This window comes from Lissotriton vulgaris, chromosome 12 (genome assembly GCF_964263255.1).
Source record: "Lissotriton vulgaris chromosome 12, aLisVul1.2, whole genome shotgun sequence".
NCBI lineage: Eukaryota > Metazoa > Chordata > Amphibia > Caudata > Salamandridae > Lissotriton > Lissotriton vulgaris.
In genome coordinates, this window is record NC_141700.1 from 154,174,618 (window position 1) to 154,193,452 (window position 18,835).

General features: G+C 49.4%; 1 protein-coding gene across 2 annotated transcripts in view; it reads right to left on the reverse strand.

Moving 5' to 3' along the window:
* The window catches only part of UBQLN4 (ubiquilin 4), a 105,392-nt gene that overhangs the window by 72,231 nt on the left and 14,326 nt on the right, over positions 1-18,835 (reverse strand). For both annotated transcript variants that reach the window (XM_086947649.1, XM_086947650.1), the window contains exon 2: positions 7,379-7,530. In XM_086947649.1, coding sequence (XP_086803775.1) covers positions 7,379-7,530 — 152 coding nt within the window. The remainder of the gene's footprint in view (positions 1-7,378; positions 7,531-18,835) is intronic.

Genomic DNA, 18,835 nt, shown 5'->3' on the forward strand with positions numbered 1-18,835 from the left:
TTTTTTTGTTATGTGCATCTCCGAAGGGGTGAAATTCATGAGTGGATCTGTGGAAAACACCTGAAATAAGCCTCTTTTAAAGTACATGAACATTTTAAAGCAGGTTTGGATTTGGACTACTTAGGTGATTGGGTATTTAACTCAATGCGGCCTTTTAATTTCTTGCATTAGTAATGTCAAACATGGCAGCATGCTTTTGCAAGAAGGGGTTGCAGTCCCTCTGATAATCTCAATATAGGCTCGCCTAGGCCTCTTTCTACAGAGACTAGCTTATTACTAAAGTTCAACAGATGTGACCACATGTAAACTGAGATGTATGCCAAATGTAAACACGTCATCATCATTTAACCCCTTGCATGCTGATGACGAACCCCAGCCGTCATGCACTACGGTGCTCGTGTGCTGATGACGGCTGGGGTTCGTCATGGCCCGCCCCTGTTTATTTGTTTACCGCACAGGGGCGGAAACGTGCCAGCAGTGAAGGGGTTAATATTGTACGTCGTCTTGTTTTGTTTCATGTCCAAAAAACAATGGTAGTTTCTGTGATCTAAGTTTCTTAGAATGTATATACATAGTTTTCATCTTTATGATGCTTGCACAGAACGGTCCTTCAGGGGTACCAGTCATTCATGAATACATCTTTTGTTCTGACTGACACCGTGCTAGGTGAAGGGAAGACAACCAGGACTGCACTCGCAATCCACACAAATTATTCGAATGTTTTATTCTTTTATCCTGTTAACTTATGTCGCTTTTTATTGTGTTGTATAGCACATACAAGAGTGACAACGTGCTTCGTAACATAGAGACATTGCACAGCAGTGATAATGTGCAAACAAAATACAGCCATCCAGGATACAGAGAAGTAGTGCAGAAACAGACAAGTGAAATTAATTTGTAACAGGCGGATGTATGATAAATCATTAAAGGGAGGTAGGTGAAATTTCCATTTAAACACACAAAACTCCGTTCTAGAGATTTTAAGTTTGCAAAATAGGTACTGAGGAGAGGTAAAGTGTAGGATCTGCAGCCAAAGAGAGTGCAGTGATTGAAACAGTTAGTGCAAAATATGAGGCATGTGGAGACGTGAGAAATTTTCTTTGGCTCAAAATGCGCTTTTTAAGTAATTGCTTCCATAGTCAAGACTGGATAATACCAAGGACCCGGTCTTAAAGATCCAGTTAAAAACTTAACTGGTAATGTGTATTTTGGTCATTTTAGTGCTTTATGGAAGTTGAATTGAGTAAAAAAATAATCAAACTATTTGGTACACCGGATACAGACTTGGTATCAATGATGTCAATATAGGCCATGGGTACTCACAAACTTTCTCTCAGGGGCCAAATTTACAGTGTGGTTTGTGTCCGAGGGCCGCACCGGTGGGGGCGGGGTCAGTGGGGAAGGGGCGGGGCTAGAGCAACAAAAAAAAACTGACCATAAGGTTGATCATAGGTCCCTGCAGCGGACGCCTTCGTCCACTGAGCCACCAGACCCGGCATAGACACACATCTCTCTCCCTCTCTCCCCCTCTCTCTCCCCCTCCCTCCCTCCCCCCCCTCTCCCTTTCCCTCGCCCTCTCCCTTTCTCTGTCTCCCTCTCCCTCCCTCTGACTCTCAGTCTCCCTCTGACTCTCAGTCTCCCTCTGACTCTCAGTCTCAGTCTCCCTCTGACTCTCAGTCTCAGTCTCCCTCTGACTCTCAGTCTCAGTCTCCCTCTGACTCTCAGTCTCAGTCTCCCTCTGACTCTCAGTCTCCCTCTGACTCTCAGTCTCCCTCTGACTCTCAGTCTCAGTCTCCCTCTGACTCTCAGTCTCAGTCTCCCTCTGACTCTCAGTCTCAGTCTCCCTCTGACTCTCAGTCTCAGTCTCCCTCTGACTCTCAGTCTCAGTCTCCCTCTGACTCTCTCTCTCCCTCTGACTCTCTCTCTCCCTCTGACTCTCTCTCTCCATCTCTCGCCATCTCTCCATCTCTCCCTCTGTCTCACTCACTCCGACTCTCTCACTCCCTCTCTTCCTCTGTCTCACTCACTCGGTCTGTCTCCCTCCCTCTCTTCCTCTGTCTCACTCACTCGGTCTGTCTCCCTCCCTCTCTCTCACTCTCTGCCCCTCTCCCTCCCCCTCTCCCTCCCCCTTTCCCTCTCCCTCTCTCTGTCTCCCTCTGACTCTGTCTCCCTCTGACTGTCTCTCTCCATCTCTCCCTCTGTCTCACTCACTCGGACTCTCTCACTTTCTCCCTCCCTCTCTGTCTCCCTCCCTACCTCTCTCTGTCTCCCTCCCTACCTCTCTCTGTCTCCCTCCCTCTCTCTGTCTGTCTCCCTCCCTCTCTCTGTCTGTCTCCCTCCCTCTCTCTGTCTGTCTGTCTCCCTCCCTCTCTCTGTCTGTCTGTCTCCCTCCCTCTCTCTGTCTGTCTGTCTCCCTCCCTCTCTCTGTCTGTCTGTCTCCCTCCCTCTCTCTGTCTGTCTGTCTCCCTCCCTCTCTCTGTCTGTCTCCCTCCCTCTCTCTGTCTGTCTGTCTCCCTCCCTCTCTCTGTCTGTCTCCCTCTCTCTGTCTGTCTGTCTCCCTCCCTCTCTCTGTCTGTCTCCCTCCCTCTCTCTGTCTGTCTGTCTGTCTGTCTCCCTCCCTCTGTCTGTCTGTCTGTCTCCCTCCCTCTGTCTGTCTGTCTCCCTCCCTCTGTCTGTCTGTCTCCCTCCCTCTCTCTGTCTGTCTGTCTCCCTCCCTCCCTCTCTCTGTCTCCCTCCCTCCCTCTCTCTGTCTGTCTCCCTCCCTCTCTGTCTGTCTCCCTCCCTCTCTCTGTCTGTCTCCCTCCCTCTCTCTGTCTGTCTCCCTCCCTCCCTCTCTCTGTCTGTCTGTCTCCCTCCCTCTCTCTGTCTGTCTGTCTCCCTCCCTCTCTCTGTCTGTCTGTCTCCCTCCCTCTCTCTGTCTGTCTGTCTCCCTCCCTCTCTCTGTCTGTCTGTCTCCCTCCCTCTCTCTGTCTGTCTGTCTCCCTCCCTCTCTCTGTCTGTCTGTCTCCCTCCCTCCCTCTCGTCTCCCTCCCTCCCTCTGTCTGTCTCCCTCCCTCCCTCTGTCTGTCTCCCTCCCTCTGTCTGTCTCCCTCTCTCTGTCTGTCTGTCTCCCTCCCTCTCTCTGTCTGTCTGTCTCCCTCCCTCTGTCTGTCTCCCTCCCTCTCTGTCTGTCTCCCTCCCTCTCTCTGTCTGTCTCCCTCTCTCTCTCTGTCTGTCTCCCTCTCTCTCTGTCTCCCTCTCTCTCTCTGTCTGTCTCCCTCCCTCTGTCTGTCTCCCTCCCTCTGTCTGTCTCCCTCCCTCTGTCTGTCTCCCTCCCTCTCTGTCTGTCTCCCTCCCTCTCTGTCTGTCTCCCTCCCTCTCTCTGTCTGTCTCCCTCACTCCCTCTGTCTCCCTCCCTCCCTCTGTCTCTCTCCCTCCCTCTGTCTCCCTCCCTCCCTCCCTCTGTCTCCCTCCCTCCCTCTGTCTCCCTCCCTCCCTCTGTCTCCCTCCCTCCCTCTGTCTCCCTCCCTCCCTCTGTCTCCCTCCCTCCCTCTGTCTCCCTCCGTCTGCCTCCCTTTCCCTCCCTCCCTCGCTTTCCATCCCTCCCTTTCCCTCCCTCGCTCTCCCTCCCTCCCTCCCCATCCCTTCCTCCCCATCCCTTCCCCTCCCTCTCCCTCGCTCTACCTCCCTTTCCCTCCCTCATTTTCCCTCTCCCTCTCTGTCTCCCTCACTCCCTCTGTCTCCCTCACTCCCTCTGTCTCCCTCTCGCTGTCTCCCTCCCTCCCTCTGTCTCCCTCCCTCCCTCTGTCTCCCTCCCTCCCTCTGTCTGCCTCCCTCCCTCGCTTTCCCTCCCTCGCTTTCCATCCCTCCCTCGCTCCCTTTCCCTCCATCGCTCTCTCTCACTCTCCCCCTCCCCATCCCTCCCCCTCCCTCCCTCACGTTCCCTCTCCCTTTCTTTCCCTCCCTCTAGCTCTCCCTCCCTCTGTCTCCCTCTCCCGATTCAGAAGGGAGACTCCTGATTTTTAAAGCCAAAAAGTGCTTTATTTTGGCTGGCTCCCGCCTGAAATGTGGAAACGGTAATCTCAAATTACAATACACCAGATATTGATGCAGCCCACTGCTACTATAACATACTGCCATGGAACCCAAACCATCAGTACATCAAAACTGCTCTGCTTACATGTACATTTTGCACGAGGCCAAATGCCAAAAGAAATTAACAGCAATTGAGGTACTGCTGCTATACATACTTACAAGTGTCAGTTCCAGTGTGTCCCTTATGCTGGTGGTTCAACGGTGTTTGGGAGTAGACAGCCAAGAAGACACTCCCTTTGAGCACTGCAGCACTGCTGTAAATCAGTCGACCTGGACCCGGACCTTCGTATCATTTTCAAAGGGCCTGGCCCCGAGAAGGGAGGGGTCAATCTGCGTGACTCTCCGTGGGTCTGAGAGGAGCTGTGCTGCTCTCCAGGTGCTGAAATTGCCTTCCTCAGTGCAATTGCGTGTCCCCTTGGCCCCCACATGGAAGGCAGGTGAATATTACAGCTCTATCTGGCGAGGGTGCCTGAGTCACGTAATCCGCCAGGGAGGGAAAGGCTGCTGAGAGGCAGGCGGTCGGAGCAGGGCCTGCAGGAATTTCCAAAACTAAGTGGGAGTGACTGTGACCTGTAGGGCCACATACCATGGACCAAAATACGGGCCCACTTCTGTATGTTTCCAGATGGAAGGTAGTCTGTAGTAGTGTAGATTGACACACACACACCAAGTTTCCTGCTAGCATTACTCAAAGGGGCTCCTCTGTATAAAACTGTCAACCTGTGCTGAGGCGAAATGCCTTTCCAGGGCATGCATATTGGAAGTCATGCAGCAGATCTTATCATTGCTACAAGCCACAATGAGCGCCGAAGCGCACTTCCTACCTTTGTTCAGCCGGGAGTCTGTGCGCTATGCAGGAGCCGGATATTGCGCTAATCACAAGCACGTGACTCGGGCGTGATCTGTAATTAAACGGCAGCCGTAACTCCTGAAGTGACGTCTCGTGTGATGTTGTAGTGCCTGAACCAAGGGGGTATTGTATTCTTTGTTTCGTGCATGAATGTGCAAGCCCTCTAAAACGCATTACGCAAAATATGTTTTCCTGGAAGTGTTTTGATAAACGTGGGATATGGTTGGTTGGTTTGTTAGGACTATCTGTTACGTTCTATCTGGGGATGGCCTGACAGCATGAAGAAAGCTGTAGTACCGGCCCTGAAAAATAAGTGCCGGTGCTGAGCACCGGAAAGCTCCGGCACAAATTAGGCCCATGTAGCACTATTCCCTCCCTCGCTTTCCCTCCCTCCCTCTGTCTCCCTCATTTTTTTTTTAAAGGCTGCCTGCAACCAGAGCTGACTCAGACTTTGCTGCCTGTGGGGGCCGGGCGATTGCCGCCGTAGTCAGAGTGGGGCTACAGGGGCGCTGAGAGGTGAAAATAGCATCATTAACATGCTAATGGTCAGACCAAAATTTAAAAAAAACTCGGGTAGATGTCTGAAAGGTCCGCGGGCCGCCAGAGAAGGTTTGCCGGGCCGCCAGCGGCCCGCGGGCCGTACTATGAGTACCCCTGATATAGGCCAACAAGGATTGATCAGGGGTAAAACAATAAGGAGAAATTAAGTGAAGTTCAGTTTTGAGGTGGATTAAGTTTAAGGTGGTGACGATCAATCCAAGTATGAATGTTTTTGATCACAGAGCCTCTAAGTGAATAATTATTAGTAAAGATAAGAGAAAGGGCAAGGATGCACAAGCATGTAAATTCTTGAAGAGGGATGGGACTAGAGAGAGTTGCGAAGCTTTATCTGCTTTGTAGAACTGCAAAAATAAAAAGGTAGACCATTTTTACAACTGTCCTCTCAGTACACATACAATCCAGAAGACTATCAAGTAAGAATTTACGACTGACCGATTGAGAAAGGGGTTGTCTTTGTCCATTACATATAAAACATTGCCAATGATCAGGAGCACTGGCTGTGAGACAACCCTGGTCTAAATCCAGATTGTCAGTCCTTGAGGAGTTGGCTGTCAACAATAAGCTTTTATTCAAATGGAACGTCAACTCAACTATCCACAAGCTTTATATAACAGGTTTATCTATATACATGGGGCAAGTGCACAAGTTGCATGCTCAGAATGGGTGCAGGGACAATTTGATGTTGTGTAATCTGTGTACGGTGGTGATCTGGCAGGTAACTAAATGTGGAATGAGGATGGAGCATAACATGAGCTAGGAAGTTCCGGCTGTAATAGAAGGGCACAAAATGTGACAAGAAGTACCTACTACGCAAGTGCTCCTTAGCTGCTCTTTACTGAAGTCTCTGACTCAAACTACAACACTGTTAGAAAAAAAGTGATGGCTCAAAGTGGACACTAATGTAGTTTTGCAATGAATGGAATTCAGTTAGTTCAAGAGTGGCTGAGATTTATCTAGAAAAGTGCAAGGAATTTAGGTCCTTGTCCATGGAGTATGAATGAGATCAGAGATGTGAATTTAGACTTTATTTCAGAAATAGTGCAGATAATTTCTCTTGGAAAGGTCCTTCAAACTGCACCAATTTTGGAAAATGTACTACATTGGTGGAAGGGGATTTGGGCTGAAGAAGGTGGCCGAACTTCGCAAAACTGAACTGGTGGAGAATTATGAAATAAGCTTCTACATCAAGTATGTTTTTTGTAAGAATTACCAACAGCGTGAAAACGAATGTTTTTTTTTAAAGATTATTTCTCTTCACCATTATGTTCTTGGCAGTATGAGGAAAGCGACTTTTAAGCCTTTATTCTTTGGTTTATCACAAAGGGCCAACTTCACAGAACACGTTTGGAATGCTGGTGCATTGATCAGAAATATGAGACTGCTCCATGGAAGCCAGAGGTGTTTGCTAAACCAGTAGTGACTTGTAATTTAGATTCCTTGATGTATGCAAAAAAAAAGTGATGGAATGCTTGACTTTCTTTCAGCCACTGGTAATACCTCAGGGCAGCATCCCAGTCCTTCGTTATTTTCTACACCATGCCACTACAGTTTGGACACAGACATCTGTACATCAGTCTTGATCCTGCTGCAGTGAGAACAACCCAGCCTGAACTACCAGACCAGGCCCACCCTGAACCAGAACACAAGCAAATCAGGACCGGTTTGGCCCCAGTAGGACAAGTAGGGCTAGACATGGATGCGGTGCATAGTGTGCCAGTGGAACCAAGCTATACAAGCTGATGCGTTCTTATAAGGTCATAATCTCAGTGTCTACAGTGTCTACAGTGCCTGGGGCGGGAGAGGCTTTTGGTCACAGTTAACTGTTTTATCTCCAAATTCATTAATACTGACAACTGACCAACACCAAAAGTAAAAACATGAAACGTTTCTTACTTTGCTGGGGTTTTGATGACAAGATGCACTGTCAGTCCATCTTTAATCCCGTGCTGGTTCAATGTGTCTCCATCCTTCAGTATCTTCCCAGCGAAGATCAGAACCAGCTGATCCCGTTTTGCTTTAAATCGGCGTGAAATTTCATCCTTAAACTGGAAAACAAAGAATTTGTTTTAAAATATCCGTTACAAGGATTAAAACAAACTGTATGTACAGGCTGCAGAAGGCTAATAATTATCCCAGGAAACAGTCACAGGCATGTCAATTTTTTAAAAGATCGTTAAAATATTAAATAAATATATTAGTTAAGGTGTGTAGACAAGTGTCCCTTCCTAGGAAAGGTGTGTACTATGAAACGAACAAATCAAGCTTTGACACTTAAAAAAAGAAAATCCCAAACGTTGCCCTGCTAATACAGGCTAGAACTCATTTAGGGAGAATCAAGCCCCAATTTTTGGATCAGGCTTACCACATGAGTTAGCTCGAAACAAAGATTTCCGTTCAAGCTTTTACTGGTTATACTAACATAATTAAAATGATGCAACAAAAAAATAAAACAAGCATTTGCAATGCAATGGTCTCGGCATTGTTAAAGTTAGAGCTATTGGCATTGCTTATGACATTTATTTTTGATTCTAAAACATATAAATAAATGGCATTGTCATTTACAATGCCAATAGCTTAATCTCTCCTTCCTGAGACTGAAAATCAATTTAGTCTAAGCTTTTTGACTTCTGTGATGCTCAAAAAATGAGAGAAATGCTGCTTGTCCACATTCGGAGAAGGAACATTCATCAGTCTGGTGACCTAAGCACACCTACAGCTGGAGTTAGAAAAAAATACCCAATAGATGGACATCGTGTCCTTAACCCCTTAAGTGCTGATGACGGAACCGCTCAGTCATCAGCTACGGGTGAGCTGTGCTGATGACGGAGCGGTTCCCTCATGGCCCGCTTGGCGCGCCTGCGCGGCGCGAATTTCACGCCTGCACTGACGTTCTATTGAGCGGGGCGGGCCATGACGGAACCGCTCCGTCACAAGCACAGGTCAACCGACGCTGGTGACGGAGCGGTTCCGTCACCAGCATGCGGCCGCCCCGCCCCCTTAGCACTGCGGCGGAATAGCCGCCGCAGTGAAGGGGTTAACTCAGCCTCACACCCCTGCAGACCAAATGGGGAGCTGGCCTTGTTCGCGAATTAATAATTCCAGAATAGAACAACAACGAATGTTTAGGAATGAGATTGTTCTTAAAGTAACCTATATCCATCACACCTTCTGCCACGTGGATGCCGTTAATGCAGACTTACTATGGCAAAAGAAAAACAGTTCCAGGATAAATAGATCCTCCTGATATACAAATACGAAGCAAGAAAGAGGGAAAAGGTAACCAGTGCCGCCACTGACACCCTTTATTATTTGAATGCAACCCCTCACTATAAAATCACAAGCATTCAATCCAACATCAGGGCGTCTTCATGACGGCTACCCCCAAGCATCTGATAAATGCCATTCTCACAATAGCTAAATCCCTGGGTCTGAAAAGACTACTGCAATCAGTAAACAAATATCGATAACTGCAGCAAAGGAAGACCACGTGATAAACTCTGATAAAGATGCAATATCCCTTAACACAAGCAAATGAACTGCACTTGCTGCACCTTCGACAGTTAAGCCCCTGCTTTAAACTCTACCTTACACAGACATCCCAGTTATAAACCTAGAAACTGCCCTGTAGGATTTCAAAAGAACACTTGATGCAAACGCTTTGCCCCTGAAGCCGTGTGGGCAATGATTAAATATTTCTTCCATGTTTGGTGCGCAAATGCAGCACTGGTTGAGACTCAAGCCGATGTGGTGACAGCAGCCGCTTTATTGAACAGGTAAACACATGACGGCACAGGGCAGGTGTTACTTCCGGGAGAAAGCATAACGTCTCTGTGGCACTGTACATGCTAGTCAATCATTAGCCTGCACGGGTTGGAGCCAACAGGCCCTGTACAAATTCCCCACAGGCAGCAAGCAGTGCGTTCTCGTCGGAGAATTGTCATCAGCTTCCAGGAACTCAAGAAGTAAAGTAAACCATGCAACAAGTAGGGAGAAGGGGTGAACGTTAAGGGGTATAAGTCACAAGCAGTTTCTCATCTACAGACGAAAAAGCAAGCATAGGCAATGCCTATAGGTCTGTGTTGCATGTGCGCGCATGAAATGATATGCTACGCACTTGCACGATGTTTATATGTGCATCTTAATGCCACTACCAGAATCTGAACCCACTAATTCAATTTCAGAATGTATGAAAATATGAAAAGAAAAACAGGCCCAGTACCAACATGCAAACAAATACAAATAACGTCATTAAACAACATCACTAATACTGGAATATAACACCAATTGACTGGCGTGCTTGGTTGCATCAGCTGTTAACACAAAAGTAGGACCAATAGCTGCGGCGCCCCGCCTTTCCGATAACAGAAAAAAAACTACGCATGCACCGGAAGTGTGCAATGTCGCCTGTGACGGGGGCGGGGCCGCGTCCGGAAAAGGAGGCAGGCGAGTAAATACGTATTGCGGCCCTGTGAGCGGTGGAGAGCCCCGGGGCCGCCAGCAGGAGGTTACGCTTGTGTTGCGGGGCTCCCTTGACCAAGAGGGAGCCCTGTGAAAGTAACTGGCAAGAGCTGCAGCAGCGGAGTCCCCCAGAGATTGCCCCGGTAAGTTAAAAAGGGGTGGGGGGTCTGTGTGCGACGGAGGGGGGGGGGGGGGGGGAGCACTCGTGTGTGTGTGCGTGTGTATGTATGTGTGGGGGGGGTCTGTATGTGCTTGCGTGCATGGGCTCTTGTGTGTGTGTGTGTCTGTGTGAATGCGCGACAGCAGCTGCCCACAGCGAGCGCGTTCGCGTTTGAAATCGCCTCCAAGGCGATGCGCGCGGCCAGGATTGTCTCCTGGGAAGCACACACGCCGACAATAGGTTCTCGGCGGAGACGCGCTTCCGCGCGGCTTAGCCGAGACCTAAAAAAGGACTACACTCACAAACCAGTTCAGAGGAAAGGTATGCATGTTTCTTATTTTTCTGCTTCCATTATTTGGTGTGAAAAACATATGTGTTCTAATCACACCAGGAAGATTGATCTGGGCCACAGACCATGACGGTATAACCAGCAGCTGTGTGCGGCAAGGAAAACAAATAGTAGACCCCTCAGCCCCTCATGAATTATACAGAGAAAATGGGCCCCTTTTAGTTCTGGACATGCAAATCATTATACCTAGAGCCTTTACAGATTAGTTTGCAGGTTACTCGTGCCCCCCCCCTTTCTTGCCACTCCCCATAATATGGATCTATATAATTTGTATTCTACTGATGTTTAAAATATCCTAATCTTTTTAAAAAACATTTTATTAGGTTTTGTAGATCATAACAAGAGAGGCATGAATTGGTGCCCATTACAAACAAAGTAATGAATTGAAAGGACGTCAGTCAATCAAGTGTTTCCAGAATAGTGAATGAGGGCAATGAAGAAACAAAATATGGGCTTATCAACAAATCTGCAGGCATGACAATCATTTGTATCTACATCATCTTGCATTCTAGGCCATAGTGGTTAATACAACAGCCCCCAACCTCTGAAACGTACGTGGGCACCCCCTGCTCTTATATGTTAATCTTTCCGCTGCCATATAGATGTCCATTCCACCTTTAACATTTACCCCTAGTAGATGTGTCAAGGGTTGCCCAGTGTTTGGCCAGGTCACTTTTTGCTTCCACTAAGCCAAAGTTACACAATATTAGTTTCATGCATGGGCAGTCTAGGTCATTGGGTATGCCTAAAAGCATGTACTTAGGGTCTTCGGGTAGCAACATCCATAGTATTGTGCTTAGTTCCAGGAGTGCATTTTGCCAGGATGAGTAAATGGCAGGCATGTCCATAATATGTGGATCAAGTCCCCTACATCTCAGGCAATCTGGGGAAGCAGCTCTACCTACCTATTGTGTGGAGGAGGTCTGTATCATAGAATGTTCTATGTAGAATTTGGAGCTGGATGACCCAGAGTCTAGATGCAACTGCTACCTCCCGTGGGGACTTTAAAGCTGCTTCCCAACCTAAATCTTCTAATTCACCAACATCGGTTTCCCGTTTGGTCCTTAGTTTCAATAGGGTGTTGGGCACATTTTTGTTATTGGTTTTATATATGTAAGATACTGCTTTCTCTTGTATTGTTCCCATCAGAAATCTACCCTATTGGGGTGCCAACTCCGGGAGATCTGCTGGGATATTTTCAGCTTTCGAGGCATGGGCAAGCTGTATATAGTTATAGTGTTGTCTGTCATGAAGCTGAAATTCTCACTGAAGGGACGAAAAGGGCATCAGGCCACCCTTTCACTCAGGTGACCCACTTTGGAGATCCCGATATGGTCCCAGGCAGCAAACCTGTTCAGTTTCCCAATTTCTTTAAGGTATTGCCCCACCCATAGAGCAGTTTCCCAGGTTATCTTTAATGCCCATCCCAGACATTTACTAGCCTTGCATCATGCTGCAATAGTCACATTGAAGCCAGTAGTAGGCCTCTCACTCCTTTCCCCCCCCCCGGCCCCCCCCCCCGAGAGAACAGTGATTAGGTTGCGTTTGAAATGGTGTCCTTTCTAGTGCGTAGGCAGGGTGATCACCATTAACATGGCCCCAGTCGTTTATTGCTAGTAAATGGGATGCCCAGTAATAAGCCCGGATGTCTGGAAGGGCTATCCACCAGTTGTATGGGTTGGGCTGTAGTGTTCAGAGAACTATTCTAGGGTACCTGTTCCATAGTGGTTTTCTAATTTCACTATCAATTTTGACAAAAACACAGCAGGGATTTTAGAATATGTGGTTTGTAGGACGAACAAAAATTTGGGGAGAAAGCTCATTTTAAACATCGCTGCCCTGTCTCATATCTTTAGGAGGGGTTCCTTCCACCAGTCAGCATTTATATGAAATTCAGCCAGCAATGTCCTTACATTATGCTCTATGCATCTCTCCTGCTTGGTTGTGGCATAGATCCCTAAATAGAGGAACCCCTCCGGATTCCCCCTGAGTCTCCCAGGAAGAGCTGTCAGGTCTAGATGCCCTCCAGCAGGGAAAAGATTGGGCTTGAATACCTAGAATAGGCCCCATACTGCTCAAAAGTCTGAAGGACTGCGGGGAGCAATTAGACTGGTCAGGTCAGATATAGCAGGATACGGTCTGTGTATAGTGAAAGCTTTTCTTCTGGTATCAGGGAACCATTCATTTCGAAACCCTCGATGTTTGGCTGTGCACGAACCATACACGTCAGTGGTTCCAGAATCAGGGCAAACAAGAGGGGAGATAGAGGGCAGCACGATGAGTCCCTCTCCCGATAGGGGACTGACGACAATGTACTATTTACTCTTACTTCCGCCTTCTTGTAAAGTAGGCTAATCCAGTTCAAAACAGAGGTTGAAACCCCAGTCTCCTCAGAGTTTGTATAATGAAAGGCCAGTGTGCAGCAAAGGCCATTTCGGCATCCAGGAAGACAAACATGTGAGGATCCTGTCTAGACTGGACTTCCATCATCCAGTTATGGAGCCTTCGAAGATTTCCTCAAGTGGAACGTCTGGGCATAAAGTCGGAATGGTTGTTGTGGGCCAAGGGAGAAATATCCCCTATAAGACTAGTGACAAGAATCTTTGTTTCTATATTAATCAAGGAGATCGGCCGGTAAGAACTGCAGGCGGTAGGTGGCCTCCTGGCCTTATGTATAACCACAATTGTGGCTCTGCGCAAGACAGATGGAAGGATGCCATCCTCTATTGCTGTTAGGCGCAGCTTAAGAAAGTGGGGAGCCAGGAGGTCTACCCGCTCGGTCCACAGACACGCGATTGAACTTTGGAACCTGCTCAACACCACATCGCCGGATGTCGCCTTCCTTACAGAAACCTGGATGAACGCCTCATCAGCTCCCGACATCGCCATAGCCATCCCGGACGTCTGCAAGATCATCCAAAAGGACCGCACCATCCAAACAGGAGGAGGCATCGCCATCGTACATAAGAACTCCATCCGCATCACGACCAGCTCAGACAATAACCTCGCAGCCGCCGAACACCTTCACTTCCAGATCCACACCGACCACAAGACCACACTCAGAGGCACCCTCATCTACAGACCACCAGGACCCCGCACACAATTCAGCGAAGACATCACTGACTTAATCAGCCCACACGCCCTCCCCTCCGAGGACTACATTTTACTGGGAGACCTCAACTTCCACCTGGAAAAGAAAAACGACAGCAACACCACCACCCTTGGACAACCTGGCCAATCTCGGACTCGAACAACTTGTTGATACCCCCACCCACTATGCCGGGCACACGCTCGACCCAATCTTCACCTCTAGCAAGCACATCTCCTTCAACCACACCACAGCTCTCCACTGGACGGACCACAGCTGCGTTCACGTCAACTACAAAAAGACCACGACCCACAACCTCCCACAACCAATCCCCCGAAGAAACTGGAACAAAATTACCACCGACCAGCTCTTCACTTCACTTCACCAAAACCCTCCTGCCAAATCATCGGACCCAAACCAAGCAGCCACCAACCTCACACAATGGATCACCCACAACGCCGACGAACTAGCATTCTTGAAAAACCATCAAATCAAGCAAAGTAGCAAAAAAGCCCCCTGGTTCAACGATGACCTTAAGACATCCAAGAAGTTATGTCGCACCCTCGAGAAAGCCTGGAGAAAAAACCCAACCACTGACAACCTGACCACCTTCAAGAACGCCACCCGCAAGCACCACCAACTGATCAGATCCACCAAGAAATCAGCATTCAAGGATCGACTTGACAACAACGCCCACAACAGCAAAGAACTATTCAACATCGTTAAAGAATTTACCAACCCCACCGCCGGCACTAACGACATCACCCCATCCCAAGACCTCTGCGACTCCCTAGCCTCTTTCTTCCATAAAATCTCTGACATACATAACAGCTTTGAAAACCAGTCCGGAGACCAGTCCACTCCACCCACCTCCGAACCAAAACCCCACTTTAACAACCTTTGCGCCTGGAACCCAATCACCACTGAAGACACCATCCGCCTTGAACTCCATCCACTCAGGATCGCCAACCGACCCATGTCCCCACCACATTTTCAACAAAGCAGACTCCATCATCGCACCCCATCTCCGAGACGTCATCAACTGCTCCCTCAACTCCGCTACCTTCCCGGAAAGCTGGAAACATGCCGAACTCAGCGCCCTTCTGAAGAAACCCACAGCAGACCCCACTGAACTTAAGAACTACCGCCCCATCTCGCTCCTCCCATTCCCTGCCAAAGTTATTGAGAAAGCCGTTAACAGACAGCTCGCCGCCTTCCTCGAGTCCAACAAATCCCTCGACTCCTCAAAGTCCGGCTTCCGAGCCAAACACAGCACCAAAACCGCCCTCATCGCAGCAACAGACGACATCCGAACACTACTGGACAACGGAGAAACAGTTGCCCTCATCCTACTTGACCTCTCCGCAGCCTTCGACACAGTCTGTCATAGCACCCTCATACAGCGCCTCAGCAACGTCGGAGTACAAGGAAAAGCATTGGACTGAATCATCTCGTTCCTCGCTGGAAGAACCCAGAGAGTCCGCCTCCCCCTTTTAGATCGAAGCCCACTGAAGTCATCTGCGGCGTACCACAAGGATCTTCACTCAGTCCCACCCTCTTCAACGAATACATGAGACCCCTCGCATCCATCGCGCGCCAACACAACCTCAACATCCTCTCCTACGCAGACGACACCCAGCTGATCCTCTCCCTCATCAAAGACCCAAACGCCGCCAAAACCAACTTACACGAAGTAATGAAAGATGTAGCCGAGTGGATGAAGAACAGCCGTTTAAAACTGAACTCTGACAAAACGGAAGTCCTAATCTTAGGCTCATCCCCGTGGTCCGTCGGGATGGGTGCTTTTCCAAGGGCTTCTGGCCACCAAGAGTCATCCCAGGCGGAGGGGGAGGTACCTAGGATAAGGACTTCAGTTTTGTCTGAGTTCAGTTTTAGTCGGCTGTGCTTCATCCACTCGGCTACTTCTTTCATTCCTTCATGTAGGTTGGTTTTGGCCGTGTTCGGTTCTTTGGTGAGTGATAGGATCAGTTGAGTGTCATCAGCGTATGAGATGATGTTGAGGTTGTGTTGGCGTGCGATGACCACGAGGGGGCTCATGTATACGTTGAAGAGGGTGGGGCTGAGTGAAGATCCTTGTGGCACGCCGCAGATGACTTCAGTGGCTTCAGACTTGAATGGTGGGAGGCGGACTCTTTGGGTTCTTCCGGTGAGGAACGAGGTGATCCAATCCAGTGCTTTTCCTTGGATTCCGATGTTTCTGAGGCGCTGTAATAGGGTGCTATGACAGACTGTGTCGAAGGCTGCGGAGAGGTCGAGGAGGATGAGGGCGACTGTGTCTCCATTGTCCAGTAGAGTTCGAATGTCGTCTGTGGCTGCGATGAGGGCGGTCTCAGTGCTGTGTTTGGCTCGGAAGCCGGACTGTGAGGAGTCGAGGGATTTGTTGGTTTCGAGGAATGCGGCGAGCTGGTTGTTGACAGCTTTCTCGATGACTTTGGCCGGGAATGGAAGGAGCGAGATGGGGCGGTAGTTTTTGAGTTCGGTGGGGTCAGCTGTGGGTTTTTTCAGAAGGGCGCTGAGTTCGGCATGTTTCCAGCTTTCCGGGAAGGTGGCGGAGTTGAAGGAGCAGTTGATGACGTCTCGGAGATGTGGTGCTATGATGGAGTCTGCTTTGTTGAAGATGTGGTGAGGGCATGGGTCTGTGGGGGATCCTGAGTGGATGGAGTTCATCAGGCGGATGGTGTCCTCAGTGGAGATTGGGTTCCAGTCATTAAGGATGTTCAAGGGGGGTGAAGGTCCTGCAGAGGGTTGGGTGGGTTGGTCTCCGGGTCGGTTGTCGAAGCTGTTGTGGATGTCTGCGATTTTGTTGTGGAAAAATGAAGCTAGGGAGTTGCAGAGGGCTTGAGAGGGGGTGATGTCGTTGGAGTTGGCTGAGGGGTTGGTAAACTCTTTGACGATGTTGAATAATTCCTTGCTGTTGTGGGCGTTATCTAGTCGGTCTTTGAGTGCGGCTTTCTTGGCAGACCGGATTAGTAGGTGTGTGTGCAGGTGGCGTTTTTGAAGGCGTCCCTGGTGCTGGTGTTTGGGTCTTTTTTCCAGGCCTTTTCGAGGGAGCGACAGAGTTTCTTAGATTTCTTAAGATAGTCGTTGAACCAGGAGGCGTTCTTGCTGCCTAGCTTGATTTGGCGTTTTTTCAACGGTGTTAGGATGTCGGCGCTGTTGGATAGCCATTGGGTGAGGTTAATGGCTGCTTGGTCGGGGTTTGAGGAGTGGACAGGGGGGTTTTGAAGAAGTGATGAGGAGATCTGGTCGATGGTGATTTTGTTCCAGTTTCTTCGCAGAGTAGGTGGAGGATGGTTGTGAGTTGTGGTCTTATTGTAGCTAAAGTGAACGCAGCTGTGGTCCGTCCAATGTAGAGTTGTGGTGTGACTGAAGGAGACATGTTTGCTGGAGGTGAAGATAGGGTCGAGTATGTGACCTGCGATGTGGGTGGGGGTAGTGACAAGTTGTTTGAGTCCGAGGTTGGCGAGATTATCCAGAAGGGTGGTGGCGTTGCTGTCATTGCTCTTTTCCAGGTGAAAGTTGAGGTCTCCCAGTAGAATGTATTCCTCGGAGGGGAGGGCGTGTGGGGTGATAAAATCAGTGATGTCTTCAGTGAATTGTGCACGGGATCCTGGTGGTCGGTAGAGGGGGGTGCCTCTGAGTGTGGTCTTGGGATCGGTGTGAATCTGGAAGTGAAGGTGTTCGGCGCTGGTAAGGTTGACGTCTGAGGTGGTTGAGATGCGGATGGAGTTCTTATGGACGATAGCGAGGCCTCCTCCTGTTTGGTCGGTGCAGTCCTTACGGATGATCTTGTAGCCTTCCGGGATGGCAATGGTGATGTCTGGGGCAGAAGAGGCGTTCATCCATGTTTCTGTTAGGAAGGCGACGTCCGGAGAGATGGTGTCTAGTAGATTCCAAAGGTCGATGGCGTGTCTGTGGACCGAGCGGGTGTTGAGCAGGATGCATTTTAGGTGGTTGGTGTCAGATCTCAGTTTGGTGTTAGTGGCTGAGGAGTTGGTCTTGGTGCCGTCATACTTGCAGGAGTTGCAGGAGAAGGGTCCATGGGTGTGTCTAGGAGTGGCTTGGACGCAGTTGGGGAGACGGCCGGGGTTTAGGGCTAAGAGGGTGGTGGCTTCGTATGTAATCCGGGTGGGGTAGGTGGTACAAGGGCAAGGGGGTCTTGCGCTGGGCGCGGTCGGGCGTAGACGGGCTTACCTTTGGCGCACCTTCGGCGCGCAACCGCTGCGCGTGAACGCTGCGCGGAAGAGCATCTGTCATAAGTGGGAGGGGGGAGGGGCGAGGGAGGAGCAGCTGGAAGGCGGGTGCGTGGTGGAGGGGCGTCATCCTGGATTCTTCACTCTCCATGTACAGACAAGTCAACGCCGTTTCATCATCCTGCTTCAATATTCTTCGCAAGCTCAAAAAAACATTTCGCTGGATCCCCACCGAAACTAGAAAAACTGTCACCCACGCTCTGGTCACGAGCCGCCTGGACTACGGAAACACCCTATACGCCGGTACCACCGCAAAACTCCAGAAAAAACTCCAACGCATTCAGAACGCTTCAGCCAGACTCATACTAGACATCCCGCGTAAAGACCACATCTCTAGTCACCTGAAAAACCTCCACTGGCTCCCCGTCAATAAAAGGATTACTTTCCGCCTCCTAACCCACGCTCACAAAGCACTCTACGAACTTGGACCCGATTGCCTTTACACACGACTCTCCTTCTACACCCCCTCCCGCCAGCTACGATCCTCCAACCAAGCCCTTGCTACTGTACCTCGCATCAACAAAACCACCATGGGAGGTAGATCCTTCTCCTACCTGGCAGCTAAAACCTGGAACTCACTTCCCACTCACATTCGCCTCACTCAGAACCACCTAGCATTCAGAAAGCAACTTAAAACTTGGATATTCGACAAGTAATTCCCCCACCTTTCTTCAAGCGCCTTGAGACCCTCTGGGTATGTAGTGCGCTATATAAATCATTTGACTTGACTTGACTCTGCTTGGGACGACTCATGGTGGCCACCGGCCTTGGGAACTGCACCCTTACCAACGGACCACGCACGTAACCTGGGCTTCATCCTGGACTCCTCCCTCTCGATGACCAGAAAAGTCAACGCCGTCACATCATCATGCTTCAACATCCTACGCATGCTCAAAAAAATATTCAGCTGGATCCCCACCGAAACAAGAAAAACGGTCACCCACGCACTGGTCACAAGCCGACTGGATTACGGAAACACCCTTTACGCCGGAACCACAGCCAAACTACAGAAAAAACTCCA